The sequence below is a fragment of the Rattus norvegicus genome, chromosome 10 (assembly GCF_036323735.1).
Source record: "Rattus norvegicus strain BN/NHsdMcwi chromosome 10, GRCr8, whole genome shotgun sequence".
In the NCBI taxonomy this organism is placed as follows: domain Eukaryota; kingdom Metazoa; phylum Chordata; class Mammalia; order Rodentia; family Muridae; genus Rattus; species Rattus norvegicus.
Window position 1 is genome coordinate 102,018,800 of NC_086028.1, and position 20,827 is coordinate 102,039,626.

Sequence of the window (20,827 nt, forward strand, 5' to 3'; positions counted from 1 at the left end):
CAGGGCTGCCCGGGCACCCTGTCTTCCACCATGCAGGCTCTGCTCAGTAAGGCATGCTCCCTCAACTCCCTGACTCCCTTGGTCACTGAGGCTCTGCGGGTCAGGGCCAGGGTCTGCTTGTTCAGCAGCTTCTCCCTAGCACCACGGTCACCGTCCACATACGGCCCTAGAGACAAGAGCAGCCCCAAACCTATACCCAGAGGAGAACTGAGTGATTAGGAGAACCCAGGGCCTGAGATGGAAGGTAGGCAAACCCTAAAGACCACTCCGGTAGTGGAGGGCCATGAGGCATGGAGAGATTTAACCCAGCAGAGTGACAAGTTGCATACCCAGGATTGGGCCAGACTTGGATGGCTGGGCTTGCTGGACTGAAGTCTCCCAGCATTTACTCTGCAGGGGCCTGGCTCCGGGCCTCACTCTGTCCTCCTGAGGTAGAAGCAGCTTTGAAGTAGGACAGATTCATCCCCATAAAGGCCTCATGTCTGGCAAAGCTCTCTAAGAGGCTGTCTCCCCCACTGGAAGACGCTCAGGATGGGCCAGACCCAAACTTGAATTAGTTGAGCATCTAAAAAAGGGAGACTCTGGACCAAGAATGCCTGCCTTTGACTGCTCTGCTCTGGAAGAACATTCTGGAGCAGCCAAGGACAGTTCCTTTCCCTGGCTGCAGCTCCTGAAGGAGGGAAGAGTTCAAGGAGGGGCCGGGCTACACCGGTGACCACACCCTCTTCCTTATGCACGTGGCTCATGACCGTGGCCAGCCTTCTGCATGGGAGCATGTGCAGGTCTGATCCAGCCCCTGGCAGGGTGTGTGCACACAGACTGGGCTGTAAAGACTGAGGCTGGGACAGAGACTTCAGGGTGCAGTACAGGCCCTACAGCTAGGTGAGGGTTACGACAGTGTCTCAGAGACAGGCGTCAGCTCCATTCTCTAACAGGAATGCATCCTGAACTCTCCCCTCTGCGTAGAAAAGAAAAATAAACCATCACCCAAGGGCACTTCTTGAATACAGTTGATCACTGCCATCCCAAGCGGTAGGGCCAACTTTACTTTGGGATCCTCTGGTTTGATCCTGAATTGCTTTGCTTCGCGCCCTGGCTCCCTGGCCCTCATACACTTGGCCTGCAGCTCCTCAACCACTGCTGTGTGGCCTGGGCCAGCGAGCACAGAAGTCAGGGACTAGGGACCAGGTGCTGAGTGGCTGGCCCCGGAGGGTGGTGCAGAATTCCTCCAAACACCTTTTGAAGTGTACTAGATCTAAAGGGACCAGAGACAGAGCAGTCGGGCCTCCTGACACCCAGCGGACCCCCAGGCGTCAGCACATCCCAGAGCTCAGCACACGGACAATGCTGTACTTAAGGGATTGGGGGCCTTTCCTCTGGGGCTGCTGGCTGCAGTTTGGCCTGGTTCTCTGAGCCCATTCACATCCGGGGACTGAGGGGATGGAAGCAGGCCAGGGTGGAGCCTGGGATCCACATGGCAGCTGGGGTGCCCATCGGGTCTGTCTTCGTTATAATCTCTTGCCTCAGCAGCCATCTTGTGGCCCTGCTGGATACCTGAGAGCCACGGTGTGAAGGGACCTGCATTCTGGGGGAGTGCGGCTGTGAGATGAGGCCGCAGGGAAGATGCAGACACCAGGACTCCTCAGGGCAGGGCTCCTGGGAGGGGCACACCGGTGTCTGTTCGGAAGGACTTCACACTCACCCGGCCTGGAGTGTGTTACCACTGGTTTATGAGTCCGATGACATGCTAGGCACGCCAGTGGCACTGGGCGGAAGCGCTGGCCGACTTAAGCAGAGGTGTCGAAGAGGCGGTCGATCATGTCGCCCACCTGCTCCACACGGTACTTGATGTACTTCTCCGGGTTTTTGGTGAAGGGCACGCTGCTATACCTGACCAGGCACCATGATGAGAGGTCAAGGGAGGGTCATCTCCACCCTCAACCTAAGGCACCTCTGACAGGCGCTAAGGTGTCATGAGCGGGCCTGAATAAAGTCCCAATGTCTAGAGCACCGAATGTGCTGTCTCCCGCCCCATGGCCCCCACGGCCCCTTTGTGTTTCCCTGAGAGAGCACGAGAGCCAGCTGGAAAGCGAGCAGTGAAGGCCAGGAGAGGACGGCCTCACCTGTGCAGAAAGGCCCCATAGGTCTCCTTGACGATGCTTTTCTGAGCCTGTCGGATCTTGTCCCTCTGCTCCGTGTCTGGGATGGCCCAGGCCTTCTGAATCTTGCACAGTTCTTCGAGCCCATCATTGAATCCCTGACCACCAAACAGGGAGGAAGAAAGAAGGGATCAAGAGACAAAGTTAAGGCCGGGTATGGTGGTGCACACCTTTAATCCTAGCTCTCAGCAGGCAGAGGCAGGCAGACGGATCTCTGTGAGTTTGGGGCCATCCTGGTCTACAAAGCGAGTTCCAGGGCAGCCAGGGCTACACAGAGAAACCCTGTCTCAAAAAACCAAAAACTCTGTGCCTCTGTTGCCGCCACCGCCACTGCCACCGCCATTGGTGCAGGGAGGCCCCTGACTCACCTTGAAACGTTCCTTAATCATTTGCCGCTCCTTGTCCCGGAGCTGGAGGTTCAGAGAGCAGAAGGAGGCATCAGAGAAAGCTCTGCTCAGAGCAGAACCACTCTGCCCTCTCCTGCCCCAAGCACTGTGAGCCCCGCCCGCTCCTGCGGTCCTCATGGCCTCAAACACCTCTGTGGCAGGATGCTCGCCCAGCTATCCTGAGATGCAAGTATCCCATCTGCTCGCTGCCCGCTCCCGGCACAAGCCTTGGGCTTTACCTTGACTCCAGGCTGGAACACAGGTAGATTCTTCTCTGCGATGTAGTCAGTCACCTTTAGCCAGCTGCCGGACAGCAGGGTGAGAGGGAGGACAGAGAGGGGCAGCGTCAGACAGCTGCTTCTTCCCTAAAGTCTGCTCACTTTGCTTTTCAAACCTCTCAATCTACTGGACGTGGGGGCAGAAGGAATTATCTGGGTCAAGAGTAAGCAAAGAACAGAGAGGCTCTCCTTGGGAACAGACAGTGTTTGAGCTGCTCGCTCTGACAATTAAGAACAGGAAGCAGAAGGCGCTCAATAAACTGAACAAATGCTGTCGACCGCAGCTCACATCAATATTGTGGCAAATTAAGACAGAGAAACAGATGGGAAAAGAGGCCAGATAAACAGGAAGGAAGCGGGAGACACTCAGAAAGAGACAGGTCGGGGAAACTAGAGGACCAGAGAAGTAGCTAGAACCTTCTAAGCTCAAGGGCTCTCATGACCCTGCTGTTCTCTAGGGCTAAACACTGTTCACAGTTCGCTTTTCAGCTATTATTAGCCAGGACACTTGGCAGACCACTCTGAAGAGGCTTTGTGGTCTCCAGGGAGCAGCTACCAAGACAAGGAAGACACAGCTTCTCTCTCCTCCCCCATGAATTAGATTTTAAAAATAGAGAAAAGAAAAATGCTAGGGGCTCAACTCATCGGCCTTCTCCATACTCAGCCTGTATAAGGTCCTGGCTGTGAGCCCTACCGTAAAATCAAACTCCAAAGACAGAGAAACAGAGGGTGGGGTTACCACTGTAATGCTGGGCTACAGCTGCTGGCCTTGCTCTGTGAGGGGCTGGAAGGAAGGCCGGTGGCGGCTCACCTGCGCTGGTAGGTCTGGATCTGCTGCTCAATGTGCTCCCGGTAGGAGCGCTCAGCAGTCTTCTGGGTCACAGCCACAAGCTGGATCAGCTCAGACCTGGGTGAAGGCAGGAGAGAAAGAGAAAAGTAAGAGGGACCTGCACGTCTTTGGCCTTGCAGCAACACCAGGAAGGAGGCCTCCCTTTCCAAGCCTTCCTGCGCTCTAAAGTGGGTGCTGAGCAGAGAGAGAAAGTAAACACACAGGCCAGGAGACTGTCTGGTGCATCCGGCCCTGGAGGGCAGAGGCTGGCATGGCTGCCCAGCTGAGGCGAGCCCACTTACTTCTCCAGGGACTTGAGGATGTAGTTGTAGTTGTTGTGTAGGAAGATGGCGCTCAGAGCTGGATCCTCATACACCTTGGACTTGCTTAGCAAGTTCAGCTGCAGGTTACCCAGGACTTTGCCTGTACAGAAAGATGGGGCCACATCCACCAAAAGTGTCTGATCCAAATGACCCAACTGTAAAAGTATCTTTTATTCGGCCTGATGTAATTTTCATCTGAGAGGCTCACTGCCTTTGTCTGCTAACCTAGGCCTAGGCCTAGAAGCTTCTAGCCTCCATACAATCTAACCTAAGCCGAGAGTGTTTTCAGCCTCCGAGACTTACTGCTGAATAAGCTCACCCTTTCTTTGTTCTTTCTGAGCTCTGGCTGTCAACTGAGCTGTCCTGGGTCAAACTCCTCTCCAAGCCAACCGATTCGATCTGGTGTCTGTTTATGTCTGTCTGTGTGTCTGTCTCTCTGTGTGTGTCTGTCTGTCTGCCTGTCTCCCCTGAACTGCTCTGCTTGGCCTCATACTAACTCTGCCAATCTGATCTAATCTTCTGGCTCCTCTCCTTCTCCGGCTCCTTCCCCTGTGTTAGCTTGTTCTCTCTGCAGCCCGTCTCTGTACAACTCTCCCAGCAGAAACCACCCCTTCCTTCCTTCTGGGATGCTCTCTTAGCAGTCTCCTCTTCCTCTCCCTTCTCATGAGGGCACATCCTGTTCTGTCAAATCATTCTCTGATTCGTCACTTTGTCTGCCACTCAATTAGCCATCACGTTCACACATGAGTGCTTCCTTCTACACACTAACTTTCCCTTCAGTGACTGGGATTAAAGGCTGAGGCTGAGCCACACAAGTGGAAACAGGGCTTTTCAGTATCAACACAGTCTCGGGGTTCACAGTGAGATTAAATATCCCGAGACACCTGACCTCCAGGGCCTGCTGACCAATTCCAGACAACTGTTCTGCGTTGTTCTGACTACCAGGCCTCTGAGGCTCTTCTCAAAGCCCTGAACTAGAACTGGCCAGGAGAGGGACCAGGAAGAGACGACAGCACAGAGATGGGGAGAGAGCCAGAGTGGGTTCTGCCCTGGGTGGGGATGGGGGACTCACAAATGTAGGTACTCAGCAGTCGCTTGCTGAACTCGGAGTTGTAGCTGGTGGCCGAAGAGCTGGTTTCTGAGAGAAAACGTGCTGTTACTACGGTGGCAATGGCAAGACCCTTGATGGCCCTTGCTACACCCCAGGGGCAGAGGAGGAAATGTTGGGACAGGCCCGGGCTTTGTGGGGCAGGCAGGACTGAAGTGAGAGCTCGAGCAGAGATAGTTGGGCACCTGCAGGGCCTCAGGAAGCAATGACTCCTCCTGCACACCAGGGCTAAGCTCTACCGGAATGGATTAAGGAACCAGCCCATGATAGCAGGTGAACAGTTAGGAGAGGTGCGGGGTACCAGCTCCTTCCCAACCTGGTTCCCAGTATATGATGGTTAGTATCTATTTGCTGACAGCAAAGTTTCTGGATAGGGTCACCCAGACTTCCCACCTCCCCACAAACCCCTGCTACCCTGCCACCCCAGCATCGGGACCTGCTGATATAGAACAGAAGGCTGAGGGGAGGGGCTGGGCTAGCCAGGGGTTGTTCCTAGGGTGCTAGACCCATCGGGGAGTAGCCTAGATAGGCTTAGAGACAGAAGGAGGCTGTGAAGGGAGCCAGGGAGATGAGGGCACCTTAGGGAACTCATGCACCTTTGACCTGCCCCCAGTGGGCCCTGAGAGTTGTTCCCCTGGGAGCCTCACCCACCGGGTGTTGGAGGGGAGGATGGGACTGGGGAGCCGCACTGCTTACCTCGGGGGTCTAAAGGAATATTGTATGTGTCCCCAAGAACTACGGAGTGACAGGCAGTGCACACAGAGGGAGAGGAGGGAAACAGAGGAGGGAGAAAGATGCAAAGTGCAAAAAACAGGTTAGAAATGGCTGTGTCACCCCAAGCCAAGCAGACTTCTCCCCCAGAGCAGCCAGACATGGACAGCAGCACACACCAAGCAGAACTAACTCAAGACCAGGAAACACGCTGCGAAGTGCAGCCCAAGACAACTTGGCTTCTTGTCCCCCAAATAAAAGCAGACAGGGGGTGCTGGGGACCTCAGTGCCAGAAGAGCACTCTTCCTTATAGGCCACTCCTCCCCCCAAGGTCCGGTCCCACCAAGGGGCAGTGAGGAGATGGAGTGGCAGAGCAGGCAGACGACACAGGAGCGAGTGGAGAAGTATGGAGGTGGGGTGAGCACCTGTGGTGTCCACCCCAGAGAACCCACAGCCAAAGGAGCAAGCACAGGGTTAGGGCTCATGAGAACGACAGCAAACCAACCAAGTCCATGGGGCTTAGGGTTCCCACAGGCTGGAGGAGACCCCTCTCATTATACCCTGCCCTCACCTAGAGCAAGCAGTGCCCCTAGAGGCCTGAATCCATGTCCCTAGGGATAGCAGGCACAGGCAAGCCCCGGTGCTGTATACCTTGGGAGGCCAGCATGGCGCCTGCTGTCTCCTGGAAGTCCAGAAGCTGCTGTAGGAACAGGATGGCCTGGTGGAGAAGACGCACAAGAGGGTCAGGCAGGGCAGTGGCCTCCTACAGGTGCCCCTTTCTAAGCAGCAGGGAGTCCCCATAGTGACAAGAACAACTAGAAATTTCCAGTGTCATCTCTGGACTCTGGCTGCCTGAGGGGGCCTGTTTGCCTGACGAGCCAGCCCTTCACCACCACCGCCTGCTCATGAAGGCCAGGAGCTCTTGGTCAGCCAGCCAGGGTTCCCACTGACTGACGCTGTACGTGTATCCCCAAGGCTGAGCTGGAGGGTTTTCTCACACCTCTCCAGCAGAGACTGAGTGACACCTACATTGCTTGTGAGCTCATGAACGGTGCCATCTTTAGGCATGTTGTACTCCTTGTCTGGATCATTCTGTAGGAAAACAAACAAGCAAACAGCCTTTGGTTCCCTGAAGGGCTCTGACCAGTAGCCTGAGTCACTGAGCCCTAATCGGCCTGCTTATGGCGCCATCTACTGGCACATGGGTGCTGTAAGGATGCCCCTCCGCCTCGGTCTGTACAAGACCAGGAAGTCAGCTGCAGAGGGCTGGGAAGAAACGAAGGTGCTCAAAGGGCCCCCCAGGGAACCAGTACTGCAGCAGCAGTTCTAAGACCGACTGACTCTGTTGAGGGCCTGCTCTCTGAGGAGTCCCCAGAGCTCACTGAAGGGGAAGGGGTTGCAGGCACCTTGATGTTATCCGCAAAGTCTTCTAGAGCTTTGGCCCCAATGGTCTCCATGGAGGTGATGAGGCCTGGCAGCTTGTTCTTCGTGCTGGCTGCTGTGCCCTGAGGAAGGACATGACTGAAACAGTCATCAGAGTCCAGTCACTGCCCTCTCCAGCAAGCCCTGAGTGTGGTATATCCTTCTAGGCCCTTCCCAACCCTTAGTCTGAAGGCTGGATTCTCCAGGTCAAGATTAACCACAGCTCTTCTGTTGCCTTGCAAGCATCCTGACTTGTCCAAAGCCCCTTGGGAGTCACTCATTAGAGCTCTAGGTGAGCATGGGCTAATTCCCCAGAAGGAGTAAAGGGACACCGTGGCATGTACCCGCGTGCGTGCATGTGTGCGTGCATGTGTCTGTCTGTCTTTGTCTGTTTGTCTGTGTGCCTGTGTGCCAGTATGTGTGAGTGTGTGACAGAGAGACAGACAGAGAGAGAGGCCCTTAGGACCTCCTGGCTCACATACCTGGAGCACCTGGTCAAACTCAGGCTTGGTCTGCTTGAGGTGTCGCAGGATGGGGAAGACGGTGAGCACGGTGGAGAAGTCATGGCGGATGATGGCTTTCCTGGCCGCGGACACTATGTTCTCCCCTTCAAGCATCAGCCCATCTAGGGCATCCTAGAGGAGGGACAAGGCCAGAGCTGGTTCCTGGGACAGTGAGTCACTTTGTGGGGCACGAAGGAAAGCCAGAGTGCTGTGAGGGATGGGGGAGGAGACTACATCCAATAGAGTTGAGGGCTTAGGGCAGCAGCCCCGCCCCACCCTCTAGATTCTGCAGTAAAAGTTACAGGGTCAGCGCAGAGCAGCGTGGCGGGAGGAGTGAGACCTGTATCAAGGAGTCGAAGGTTTTCTTCTGGTGATGCTCGGGAATGATGCCCATCAGCAGCTGGTATTCACTCTGTGCCAGCCTGACAAAGGCACTAACGCAGTGAATGTAGGCATCTGTCTCCACGTCCAGCATGTCATCTCTCCCTAGGGGACAGCAGTGACCCTGAGTGCTGGTCTGGGAGAGGCCACTCGCTCTACTTGGGGTATGAGTATCCCCAGCTCCTGGGCTGAGCCCAGACAGGCAGTAAACAGGAAAAGGAAGACACAAACAGGACAGGAAGCTATAAAGACTGTTCTGGCAGACCTGGGAGATCAGGAACTGAGTCCAGACCGTGTCCTGGTGCCACTGTCAGCTCTGCACAGGCAGCATTTAAGTCCCCAGATCAAACACTAGAGGTGGTGGCAGAAAGCGCCAAGGAAGGAAATTCCCAAACCAACTTCCTGGATAAGGTTGTCTGCCCAGGTCTGAGGATTCTGAACTGCTTCAAAGAGGGTGGTCCAGGAAAGGCAGGTGGCAGTGTTCATTTTAAGAAGGGGGTTGATGTGGTCTTCAACCTGGGAGATGTGGTTCCTACGAAGGTCATTACCAACTGCACCGGGCCCTGAAAGTGTGAGGGAGTGGTGGGCTCTGAGGCTAGCTGGCATGTGTACAGAGGAGAGCTAATTCCAGGGAGAATTAGCAGACCGAGTGTGATGTATAACTATGACCCCAATGCCCACCCACTGGGGGGTGATGACTGAGTTCGAGGCCAGCTTGAAGGACATAGCGAGGTTCTCCCTCAACAAAACAGAACAGTCTGAGAGGAGATAAGTGAGTCTCGGCGTCTCTTTGTCGAACAGCCCCAGGGAAGACAGCGTCCCTCTATTAGAAGTTGGACATGTAGGGGTTGGGGATTTGGCTCAGTGGTAGAGCGCTTGCCTACCAAGCGCAAGGCCCTGGGTTCGGTCCCCAGCTCCGAAAAAAAAAAAAAAAAAAAAAAAAAAGAAGTTGGACACGCATGCCAGGGTAGAACAGTCCGGTTTTATATGGCATGGGCAGGCTCCAAGAAGTGCAACATCCAGGTTCCTTGACCTCAGAGGAGCCACCTGTCCTCCTGCCTCCTTCCGAGCTCAGGCTGCAGCTGCTCCTCTAGCCAGGCCCCAGGAGCCAAGCATGCACTCCCATCTCATAAGAGGCAAGGAGACCTAGGCCCAAAGGAGCCTGGAGTGGGAGCTAGGCCACGGGACAGGCCCATCCTTCGACAGAGCAGGCCATCGGGGGCAGTACTTCCAAGGCAGTGTTTGGCTACCCTGGGGCTGGGCTACGGTACTCACCGGCCAGTGGCCCGTGCTTGTCATTCAGGGCCTCTGACAGGTGCTTAACTCGAAAATCATGCTCATGACCTAGCAAGATGTCGGCCACACAAACACAAGCAGCATTTATCCAGGGGCCAGGCAGCTGCCCCTTGGGTATGGGGACGAAACCCTTGATCTCCAGGAGCGGAGCGTGAAATGGGGCTAGGGAGGGGGCACTGAGGAGGGCTCTGAGCCCCTCCACCACCTCAGATGCCACTGGGAACAGCCTTTTCAAGCCTGATTCTTAAGGGGTCTCAGGACCATCCCTGGCTGTGTGTTTTCTGACCTAGGGAGACCAAGAGAAGGCACACAGCCCCAGGGAGACACAGTGAAAATGTCACTGCTGAGTGAATGAGGACAGCCTTCCTTTGTAAGAGGCTGGGTCCACCAGGTCTGCAGATCTACCTGTCCCTCCCTTCACAGGAGAGGAGGGACATGTCCCTCAGGCAGCCTGTCCCCTTAGCTACATGAAGTACTCTTTCTACAGAGGCAGGTAGCCAGGAGGCCCTGGCCAACTTGGTCCTGCCCTGCTGATCTGGGCGTGAAAGGGCTGCCCCAAGACAGTGTTCTCTGAGTTCACACAGGACACAAGGACAGGGACAGGGAGCAGGAGCCTTAGGAAGGGCAGAGCCAGGCAGGATCAGGGCCATGAAACTTGTCCTCGGGCCTGCTGAAGCCTGAGGAGCATCAGGGGTTTGCCGCTGCCACCCAGCCCCCTCAGGATCTGTCCCATGCTCTCCTGGGGGAGGCTCTGCCCTGCCCGACAAGTAAGCAGACACACAGTGGAAGAGGGGAAGGAGCACAGGGTGATTACCTTCCAGAGGAATGAGGTTAGAGCCCCCCTTTTTCCCATCTAGACCATGCTGGGAATACTGTTTCAGAAGGTTCTGAGCCTTACGGATCGTCCCTGTCACCAGAGCCACACAGAGAGGAGAGAGGAAGACCTAGGGAGTGAGCGAGAGAGAACAGCAGCGGCCCAACACCCACCCCGCCCTCGTCCACCCTCGCCCAACCAACAGCGAGCATGCCCCCTAACACCTCTGCCGGCAGGCCCTGCCAGGGTCACCAGACACCCTTGAGGACGGAGAGAAGAAAAGGTATTCAAACAACCCTGGGCTCTACACTGTCCCTCAGGTCTGGATCTGAGTCGTTTTACGAGGGACAGAGGTGATAACAATAAGATGCAGGAGAACCCCCAACAGCCCAGGAAAAGTAGACCGCTCTACTGAGTTCTACTGGGCAGCATACTTGACAGAGTGGCTGGAGGAGCTAACAGAAGCTCTCACAGGACAGGGCAACCTGGAGGTTCCCTGGAAACCAGCCTAGACTCCAGAGTGAGTTCCCTGAGCATGCTCAGTGTTGGGACATAAGCCAGACAGCAGTCAGGGCAAGCAGCCCTCGGGGTCAGGAGTCGGGTCTAAGCTTCCTGGGGAGCTGTAAACAAAATGGAGGTTCCAACACCCATAGGCAGAGGCTCCCACACCCTGGAAATCACTTAGTCCACACAGCAATGGTAACAAGCTGAAAAGCTAGAGAGGGGTCAACGGGAGTCACCACCGGCAAGGCGAGTCAGAGTAAAGACCACGTGCTCTTGCCGTGGGGAAAAAAAGAACAGCTCGTGTCACAATGAGTACGGATCAAGTTGTGGCAGCTGGCCTTCTGGACAGCCAGCTCCCGCAGCGGGACATCCTGAAGCCCACAACGTGGGGACATAAGCAGCATTTCAGCCACAGAGCAGCTTCCGGTTAGCAAAATGTCCCCAGGGAGGGGTGCCTCACCCAGGAGCTTAGCTGTGCCGCTTCCCAGGAGACTCCAACCGTCAAACCTGACCCCAGCAAGGCTCTTGTCCTCACAGTACCCAGCAGGCAAGGAGGGGTGGGGCAGGCTTCGGCTGGCTCATCTCTCTTTGTACCACACTGGAATTGGCACTGGTAACTTTCTGGCACACCAACCCCCATCTGCTTCCCTCCATGTCCCTCCTCTGTGAGCACCCTAGTGATGAGTCAGTCAGATTCCTGCTGCTCCACAACCTACCCAGGAGCAGATGGGTGTGGGCTCAACTGGGACTTCACCAGCACACTGGCTGGGAGGACATGGGGACGCCGAGCTGGCAGCAGCCAAGTCCATCAGGTACCCAATGGTAAGTGATGATAGGGGCAGATGCTGAGGCCAGTGCCTCGTCACCAACAGGGCCAGCAGTTCTTTTGTCCTCAGAGCAGGGGCAGATGTCCAAGGGCCTGACTCCTCACCCTCACCTCAGTCTTAAACCCACTCCCTCCTGCCGAGTCCTAAAAGCCTCCAAAACCACAGGGACCTCACGGCCATTGTGCATCACCATGACAAGGACAGATTAAGTTCATGGTGGGCTTTCAGGTCGCTCCTCCTGAAGGCTAGGACCTGCATGGTCAGTGAACACCGGGGCAGGGCAAAGAGGCTCTGGAGCCTCCGGTGGCCTTGTCAAAGGACCAGCAAGAAGTGGGGAGAGCAGAGAGCAGCTGAGGCCCTGGCAGCCTCATGGACACAGTTCCACCCGACACAAGGAAGGCACAGAGGTGGACTGGCCAGCCATGCTCGGAAGGACAGGAGACAATGCAATCCCTGCTGAGACCCCCAAGCCCTGAAGGCAGTCCCCCTCAGCCACATCCCCAAACCCTAAGCCTAAGGAGCAGCAGTGATCGGCTGCTCTCTGAGGGCTTGGGTGGGTTGGGACCTTGCGTCCTGCTCAAGGCCTGTGGCTAGCAGAGGAAGTCCCCTAGGCATGCCTGAGCTGCAGCAGGAAACGCACCTGCTTTCCCTCCAGGGGAGACTGCAGTAGCCCAAGCCTAGAGCATCCTGGCTGTCCTAGAGCTACTCAGACTCTCCTGAGGCAGTCGGCCAGTCTGACAGACTGTGGATGTGGGGTGAAGAAGGGGTGAGCGATGGCTGCTTCCAGCACTCCGCAGTCTCACTGACCACGACTGCCCGCCCACCTCTCAGCCATGCTGAGCTTTATGCTGCTCTGGCTTTCTAGAAGGCCACGGTGCCTGCTGCTTCTCACCTGAGGGGACCGCACAGTGAGGGGAAGGAGATCTAGGGAGTGGATGACCTATGGCCTCTGCCACCCTGCCTTGGAGACGATTGAGCACACAAGTGGCCTTGCGTCTCCATCTCCACCTTACAGAAATCACCCAGCTGCTTAGTGTGAGAACTTCTCCACAGGCCTTACTGGGTGGGGGACATTTGCTCTCTGTCCTGTGACCCTGTGAGTAGGACAGAGCCCATAGGCATGAGCTCCAGAGGGCTGACGCTCACCCCAGAGTGGACCAAGTCGGTCCAGACTCCAGGGATCCCTTTACTGGTCACTCACCTGGCCGCTTGATGGGCTTCTTGGTAGGCGTGTCTTTCCTCTTGTTGGGGATGGCGGGGGAGTAGGGAACCCCAGAGGAAGAACTGCTTTTGCGAAAATGCTCCTTCAGACCCTTGATGGAGCGGTCCAGCTGGCTAGAGCGGATCTGATAGTAGACATTCATGAAATCTGGGGAGAGTCCGTGGGGACGAGATGATACTGGTTAATCTCTTCCTAACTCCTGCTCTGACTTCTAGCTGCTCATGTGGTCTCATTTCAAACCAAGCAAAGTCTCAGAGGGCGAAGCCATCCTCCAACAGAGTAAGCACTGGTTTTGCTGCTTTGTCAGATTGGGGGTTCAAAGCCAGGACTTCCTGTATGCCGGGCGAACATTCTTCCACAGAGCTAGACCACCTGCCCTACCAACTCACACTTTAGTCCTGTTCTGCGTTTGTTTTTGTTGTTCTGAGTTTTGCTGTTGTTGTTCTATGTGTGTGGGGTGTGAGGTACAGATGCGTGTTGCTTTCAGACGACATGAGCTCAGCTCCCAGTACCCACGGCAGGTGGCTCACAAGCACCTAGAACTCCAGTTCCTGGACAGGACTCTCTCTCGCCTGGCCTCTATGGGCAGTGCATACGTGCATGTGACATGTGTGGGCAGGTGCATGGGTGCATGTGACATGTATGGGCAGGTGTGTGTGTGCATGTGACATGTGTGGGCAGGTGCATACGTGCATGTGACATGTGTGGGCAGGTGCGTGCGTGCATGTGACATGTGTGGGCAGGTGCATACGTGCATGTGACATGTGTGGGCAGGTGCATGGGTGCATGTGACATGTGTGGGCAGGTGCGTGCGTGCATGTGACATGTGTGGGTAGGTGCATACGTGCATGTGACATGTGTGGGCAGGTGCATGGGTGCATGTGACATGTATGGGCAGGTGTGTGTGTGCATGTGACATGTGTGGGCAGGTGCATACGTGCATGTGACATGTGTGGGCAGGTGCGTGCGTGCATGTGACATGTGTGGGCAGGTGCATGGGTGCATGTGACATGTGTGGGCAGGTGCATGGGTGCATGTGACATGTGTGGGCAGGTGCGTGCGTGCATGTGACATGTGTGGGCAGGTGCGTGCGTGCATGTGACATGTGTGGGTAGGTGCATACGTGCATGTGACATGTGTGGGCAGGTGCATACGTGCATTTGACATGTGTGGGCAGGTGCATGGGTGCATGTGACATGTGTGGGCAGGTGCATGGGTGCATGTGACATGTGAGGGCAGGTGCATGGGTACATGTGACATGTGTGGGCAGGTGCATATATGCATGTGACATGTGTGGGCAGGTGCATGGGTGCATGTGACATGTGTGGGCAGGTGCATGGGTGCATGTGACATGTATGGGCAGGTGTGTGTGTGCATGTGACATGTGTGGGCAGGTGCATGGGTGCATGTGACATGTGTGGGCAGGTGCATGGGTGCATGTGACATGTGTGGGCAGGTGCATACGTGCATGTGACATGTGAGGGCAGGTGCATGGGTACATGTGACATGTGTGGGCAGGTGCATACATGCATGTGACATGTGTGGGCAGGTGCATGGGTGCATGTGACATGTGTGGGCAGGTGCATGGGTGCATGTGACATGTGTGGGCAGGTGTGTGCGTGCATGTGACATGTGTGGGCAGGTGCATGGGTGCATGTGACATGTGTGGGCAGGTGCATGGGTGCATGTGACATGTGTGGGCAGGTGCATACGTGCATGTGACATGTGTGGGCAGGTGCATACGTGCATGTGACATGTGTGGGCAGGTGCATACGTGCATGTGACATGTGTGGGCAGGTGCATGGGTGCATGTGACATGTGTGGGCAGGTGCGTGCGTGCATGTGACATGGACTCTGCGTATTCACACAGACACACAGAGTACATGTAAATAAAAGGAAAACAAATCTAAAACAAACAACAAAACCAAAGTTTTGGCCACATCCAGACTTTGTCAAAGGATGTGGGCAGAGGCTGGGTGTGGCAGCCAGCACGCATGATCCCAGTAGGGAGCCAAAGGCACGACCTATGAGTTCGTGGCTGGTCGGTTACATACAGAGTTCTGGGACAACCAGAGCTTTATAACAAGATCTTGTCTCAAAAAAGGAGAAGAAGAGTTGGGGGTGTGGAGGGGAGAAAATCTGCCATTCTTCAGGCAGAGGGAGCCCTCTCACCTTGGTTCCGACCATATTCCACCAGCCAGCGGGAGATGCGGATCACATCCTGGAGCACGCTCTCAGGCAGGTGCTCCAGGACCACGTCCTCCTGGACCTCCAGCTCGTCATCCGCACTGATGAGGTCCAGGACGAGCACAGGGGAGATGACCTTGCTGTGCCTGGTCATCAGACTGCGGAACTCCGATTCCAGGGACTCCTTCCCCCGCTCAAACAGCAGCTTCTGCAAAGACAAGACCAGGCAGGTTGCTGCGGCTAAGAGGGTTCTGTGGCTCTGGTCCTCCCCTGTCCTTGCTTGGGCCTCCACAGGTCACAGTAGCTTCTCCTTTATGCCACAGAGGGTACATTGAGGAGCCTGACTCGGTCACTTCTTTCCCTTCTGTTTCTCAAAACTGATGGTCATTCCCTCGGTGGTAGTGTAAACGCTTAGTCCTAAAACTCAAGAAGCAGAGGCAGGTGGATGTTCTTAATTAGTGATTGATGGGGAAGGGTTCAGCCCATTGTGAGTGGGGCCATCCCTCAGCTCATGCTCCTGGGTTCTATAAGAAAGCAGGCTAAGCAGGCCATGTGAACAAGCCAGTCAGCAGCGCCCTCCATGGCCTCTGCATCAGCTCCTGCTCCCAGGTTCCTGCCCTGTGTGAGTTCCTGTCCTGACTTCCTACAGTGTGGAAGTGTAAGCTAAACAAATCCTTTCCTCCTCAAGTTGCTTTGGTCATGGTGTTTCGTCATAGCAACAGAAACCCTGACTAAGGCTGCCGGATTATTGAAAGTTAGTGTCAAGTGTTACCAACAAGAATGTGAAAAAAAAATGACTGGGAAAATATTTACAAATCATGCATGGAAAACAGACAAAGATTCATTCACGATGGGCAAGAGACAGAAACAACTCAAATGATCATCAGGTGATAAATGGGTGGGCAGAGGTGGGATATCAGGTTGGCCAAGACCTAATATGGCTCTGTGGGTTTGGCGTCTGAGTTTGATCTCAGAGAGTGACTGCCACAGGGGAACGAGAGAGGCGAGCACTGTAACTTGTCCTTTATAGCACACTCGTGCCCACAACACAAATGAAATGAATAATTTCTTTCTTTTATTTATTTATTTATTTTCATTTTCTGTGCATTGGTGTTTTGTTTTTTGTTTTTGTTTTTTGTTTTTTTTTGCTTGAAGGCACGTCTGTGTGGGTGTTGGATCTCAGAGTGACAGACAGTTGTGAGCTGCTATGTGGTGCTGGGACCAGAGAGTCAGTGCTCTTAACCACTGAGTCATCTCTCCAGTCTGAATAAGTCATTTCTTAATGTGGCCTATCTAAATTATTTGGTAATAAAAAGGCATGTAGTCTGGTACTGATATAGTACAGTGTGAATCAATGAACCTTAAAAATATGCTGCCAAGGTGGCGGCACACGCCTTTAATCTCAGCACTCCGGAGGCAGGGGCAGGGGCAGGGGCAGGGGCAGGGGCAGGGGCAGGGGCAGGGGCAGGGGCAGGGGCAGGGGCAGAGGCAGGGGCAGAGGCTGAGGCAGGGGCAGAGGCAGAGGCAGAGGCAGAGGCAGGTGAATTTCTGTGAGTTCAAGGCTAGCCTGGTCTACAGAGCTAGTTCCAGGACACACAGAACTACACAAAGAAACTCTGTCTTTTTTTTTTTTTTTTTTTTTTTTGTGGCAGGTTCTAAGACAGGGCTTTTCTGTGTATCCTTGGCTGTCTAAACTGGCCTCAGATTCAAGAGATCCACCTGCCTCTGCCTCCTACACACTGGAAGAAGTCGTCTTGAAATGAAAAAGGAAAACTTCAAGACACAAAAGAATTGTTATGCTAAAACAAAGAAGCCGAGGCCTAGAGGAACACAGGTCAGTTGGGTAATCTGTTTGCCATGCAAGAATAAAAACCTAAGTTCTGGGGCTGGGGATTTAGCTCAGTGGTAGAGCGCTTACCTAGGAAGCGCAAGGCCCTGGGTTCGGTCCCCAGCTCCGAAAAAAAGAACCAAAAAAAAAAAAAAAAAAAAAAAAAAAAAAACCTAAGTTCTTGCGTCCCAGAACCCACATACCAAGCCAGGTGTGAGGCAGGAGATGGTGCACACCTTTAATGCCAGCACTTGAGAGGCAGAGGCAGGCAGATTTCTAGGAGGGACCAGACTTGAAAGTGTGCACGTGCTATGGCATACGTGGAAATCAAAGGATGCTGTATGGATGGGCGGTGACTGTTCTTAATCCTTGCTCTGGGGGCTGTGAACACAGGTAGATCCTTGGGACTCAGTAGCTAGCTGGTCTGGCCTAACCAGTGATCCACAGGTGCCCGCAAGAGACCCGGTCTCAAAAAACAAGGTGTCATTACGGAGGAACACACATGCACACATATGTGTACCCACTTTCTCTCTCTCTCTCTCTCTCTCTCTCTCTCTCTCTCTCTGATACACACACACACACACACACACACACACACACACACACACACCCTTATTTAGATGCTGAAAGGAAGGCAGGGCTGGCTCTTGGTGTTCAATGGGTGCAGAGCTTGACTTCAGTAAAATGAGAGGTTCTGGTGATGGACAGGCACCAGTGGGAAAACTGTGGGATGCATGTATGCTACCCAACTGCGACTTGAAAGGGGTCACGGTGGGGGCCGACGGCTGTTTTGTTTTTGTTTTTCAAGCCCTTCCTGGCCTGAAATATGGTATGTGGCCCAGCTTGACCTCACATTTGCAGCAATCCTCCTGCCTCTGCCTCTCAAGTACCAAGAGCGCGGGTACTCGGCTGCCGTGCCTGGCTGAAATGGCCGGTTTTATGATTAATGTGTTTGTTTTGCTTTATAGGGTTTTGCTATGTAGCTCTGGCCATCCTGGAACTCACTATGTAGGCCAATCTGGACTTGCTGCAATCCTGCCTCGCCCTCCTAAGTCCTAGTATTATAGTGTGAGGCACCCTGCCTAAGTACAGGAGATATATATATATATTTTTTTTTCTTTTTTTTCGGAGCTGGGGACCGAACCCAGGGCCTTGCGCCAAGCGCTCTACCACTGAGCTAAATCCCCAACCCCTATATTTTTTACCATAATGAAGAAACCACCAATGCATATATAAAACTCAAACGCTAAACTTACATTTGAAATAGTACGATAAAAAAATTATGCCTGTAAGTCCCGAGGCACAGGACCTAATGTGTGCATTCTGAATGCTATTATCTCTCCCTCCTTTATATGTTTGCTTAACATTTTGAGATATGGTTTCACTACATAACCCAGGCTGGACTGGAATACCATATACCCCAGGCTAGCCTCAAGCTCCCAAGTTCTAGGCATGAACCACCACACCTGGCTTCCACATACTTCTTTAAACTGTCACGTGTCCCTCATGAGATGCGGATGGGGACTGATGTCCGTCTGTCTGTCTTACACTAGTCCACAGGTTCCTTACCACTTTGTTGAGCTCTGGGCTATCTGGGCTGTTGTCCTGAAAGTACTCCACAGCCTTCTGGATTTTGGCCATGCTTCCCAGGTATTCTTCCAGCCTACCTGTGGGGCTGGGAAAGAAGACATCACCTGGGTCAGTCAGCCTTGGAGGACGGGGATTAACTAGACAGACTACAGACAAGATCTGCAGGAGAGGAAGGGAATCCCTACGAGGGGCTCTACCCTCAAATGTGTTTTACTGCCTTCTAAGGACTAGGGCCATGGGTCCAGGAGACATTAATTATGTGACCCTCTGCATGAAACTCACCCCTCTCTGATGATCTTCTCCGTGTCGCTGGCTACGTGGTAATAGCTGATAACATGGTCCAGGCAGGATAAGGTCTTTTCGACATTCTCCTGCAGCCTCTGTAGGTTCTCTGTCTGCTTGTGCACAGGGATGATGGAGTTCTCCAGCTTCATGAGTCGGCTCTCAAAGGACGACAGGATAGACACCTGTGGGAGGAACTCCTCTGGTTCATGGCCCTCAGGGCTGTCCTGGAAGTACTCAGACATTTCTTGTCTTTCCTTGGTTTTCTAGACAACAAGCTACACATAGGAAGGCACACGGTCGACTTGTTTGCTACCCTGTATCCCTAGTGGTTCTGGTATGTGGTTGGAATTTCATCTTAAGGCAAGATAAACATTCAACTAATTCTTGCTGAGATCATCATTCCCAGGGACCTACAGAGATGATTCTGTTCTTGGACTTGTATTGAGTTCCCAGCATGCAATTTACTCCAGTTACAGAGGATCTGACACCCTCTTCTGACCTCTGCAGGCGCTGCCCATTCATAGTATGCATACACACATGCAAACGCTCATACACATAAAATACATTTTCTTAAAAAAAAAAAGATAATCAGGCTGGAGAGATGGCTCATCGGTTGAGAGCACTGGCTGCTTGTCTGAAGTCCTTGTTCAATTCCCAGCAATCACACAATGGCTCACAACCTTCTGTAATGAGATCTAGTGCACTCTCCTGGCACATGGGCATATACACAACCAGAACAGTATACCTAATAAATAAATCTTAAAAAACAAAAACAAAAACACTTCAGGATAGCTTCCTTTCTACCCTTGAAAGCCAAATCTCAATTTCTGTTCTCTCTGAAGTTTTCCTAGACTGAACAGAAAGTAGCCTTACCCAGAATAGTTGCAAATATTATTACTGTTGCCTAAAACGAAAAACAAAACAAACAACAACAAAGCCCAAAAAACTCTTTCCCCAAGGAAAAGATCAAGCACTTTTAAAGTATCTATCATATACCAGACACTGTGAGCATGTATATGCCCCTTCACAGACACACTGGGAGGCTGACATTGTTTTACCAGATAAATTACCCACCAGGAACCACTAAAGTAAGCTGTGGTACAAGGGCTAGATCTAAGACCCATTAGTTCTCTGAGACACTTCTGTTTCTAAAGCCCCTTGGGACTTCTCTACCTCGGTAATCTCACTAGCTCAACCTTTCAGGCAAGCATGCATCGCTTGAAGTTGACAATGACACGGAGCCAGCACCAGACCATGTACAAAGTATCACTAAATGTTTGCAGAAGGACAGACAGTAACAGGTCCAGGCCAGCGGTATCCTCAGTGAGGGGGTGGAGACTGGGGAGTAGAGATACCCATCGCCGCATGAGATGCCTACATATTACCACAGTTTACTACCCACGCTGGAGTCCCTGGACTCAGGCGCAGGACACGTCCATCACATGCCCCTCCTCTGGGGCCCAGGAGCCTGTCTGCAGCCTCCCAGCTGAGGGGCAACTCACCATGTTCTTAGTGAGCTGGTCGCTCTTCTCCAGGCTGTCTCGAATAAAGGACAGCGTCTCCTCCTCCTGCGAGGAGCAGAGAGGTGGACATCACCACAAACGGATGGTGAAAGACCACCACCACCACCACCACCCAGCACCACGGCCTACACCTAACCCTATGTCCCCTTCCACCCCGGTTCGATGCTCCTGCGCCCTTCTTTCACTTCCTCCCCAGCGTCACCTGCTTCAGCTTGTCCTCGATCTCCCGCCGCCGAGCGGAAGCCTCCTGCGGGGGAATCATCGCAGCGGACAGCGCTGTTCCCACTCCCCTATGTCTTAGCTCCAAACCCTGCTCGGCTTCCGTCCCTGTCACACCCACTTCCTCCCTCGGCCCCGCCCCCGGACGCTCCGGTGGCGCCATGTTGGGAGTGGCAGGCGGAAGTGTGTGCCTGCGGTAGCTCGCGAACGGGCTGCGGATCGAAGCCATCTTGAATGTGGCTGGACAAGCTGCTCACCTGAGGCATAGATCCTTTGCTCGCCTCTTTGAAAGACAGACCCTTGCTGGGAATTCTGGCTCACATCTTCACACTCTCACACTGGGAGACTGAGGCAGGAGACCATTCACGAATTCGAAGCCAGTTTGGGTTACATAGTAAATTCCAGGCTAGCCTAGGCTACAGTGTCAGACTC

At 53.7% G+C, this 20,827-nt stretch overlaps 2 protein-coding genes across 6 annotated transcripts; both read right to left on the reverse strand.

The window, feature by feature from the left end:
* Positions 1-1,005: 1,005 nt before the first annotated feature.
* Positions 1,006-20,534, reverse strand: Exoc7 (exocyst complex component 7). Of its 5 annotated transcripts, none has more exons than XM_063269820.1 (20): positions 20,379-20,534; positions 20,156-20,221; positions 18,651-18,835; positions 18,348-18,453; positions 14,936-15,158; positions 12,743-12,910; positions 10,211-10,303; positions 8,060-8,205; positions 7,699-7,851; positions 7,201-7,299; positions 6,824-6,886; positions 6,446-6,512; positions 5,780-5,818; positions 5,048-5,113; positions 3,955-4,075; positions 3,635-3,730; positions 2,785-2,848; positions 2,528-2,569; positions 2,124-2,257; positions 1,006-1,890 (listed from the first exon to the last, which is right to left on the reverse strand). In XM_063269820.1, exons 1-20 carry the CDS (start codon positions 20,436-20,438, stop codon positions 1,788-1,790), a joined length of 2,094 nt encoding a protein of 697 aa, XP_063125890.1. In that variant the 5' UTR covers positions 20,439-20,534; the 3' UTR covers positions 1,006-1,787. The 5 variants fall into 5 exon arrangements, with proteins under 5 accessions (XP_063125890.1, XP_063125893.1, XP_063125892.1 ...); XM_063269823.1 differs by lacking the exon at positions 5,780-5,818 and adding an exon at positions 9,376-9,532 and having other exon boundaries at positions 10,200-10,303; XM_063269822.1 differs by lacking the exon at positions 10,211-10,303.
* On the reverse strand, positions 12,917-14,929 carry LOC134480907 (putative protein CRIPAK). The gene has a single exon (XM_063270193.1). It carries the CDS (start codon positions 14,646-14,648, stop codon positions 13,290-13,292), a length of 1,359 nt encoding a protein of 452 aa, XP_063126263.1. The 5' UTR covers positions 14,649-14,929; the 3' UTR covers positions 12,917-13,289.
* Positions 20,535-20,827: the final 293 nt, after the last annotated feature.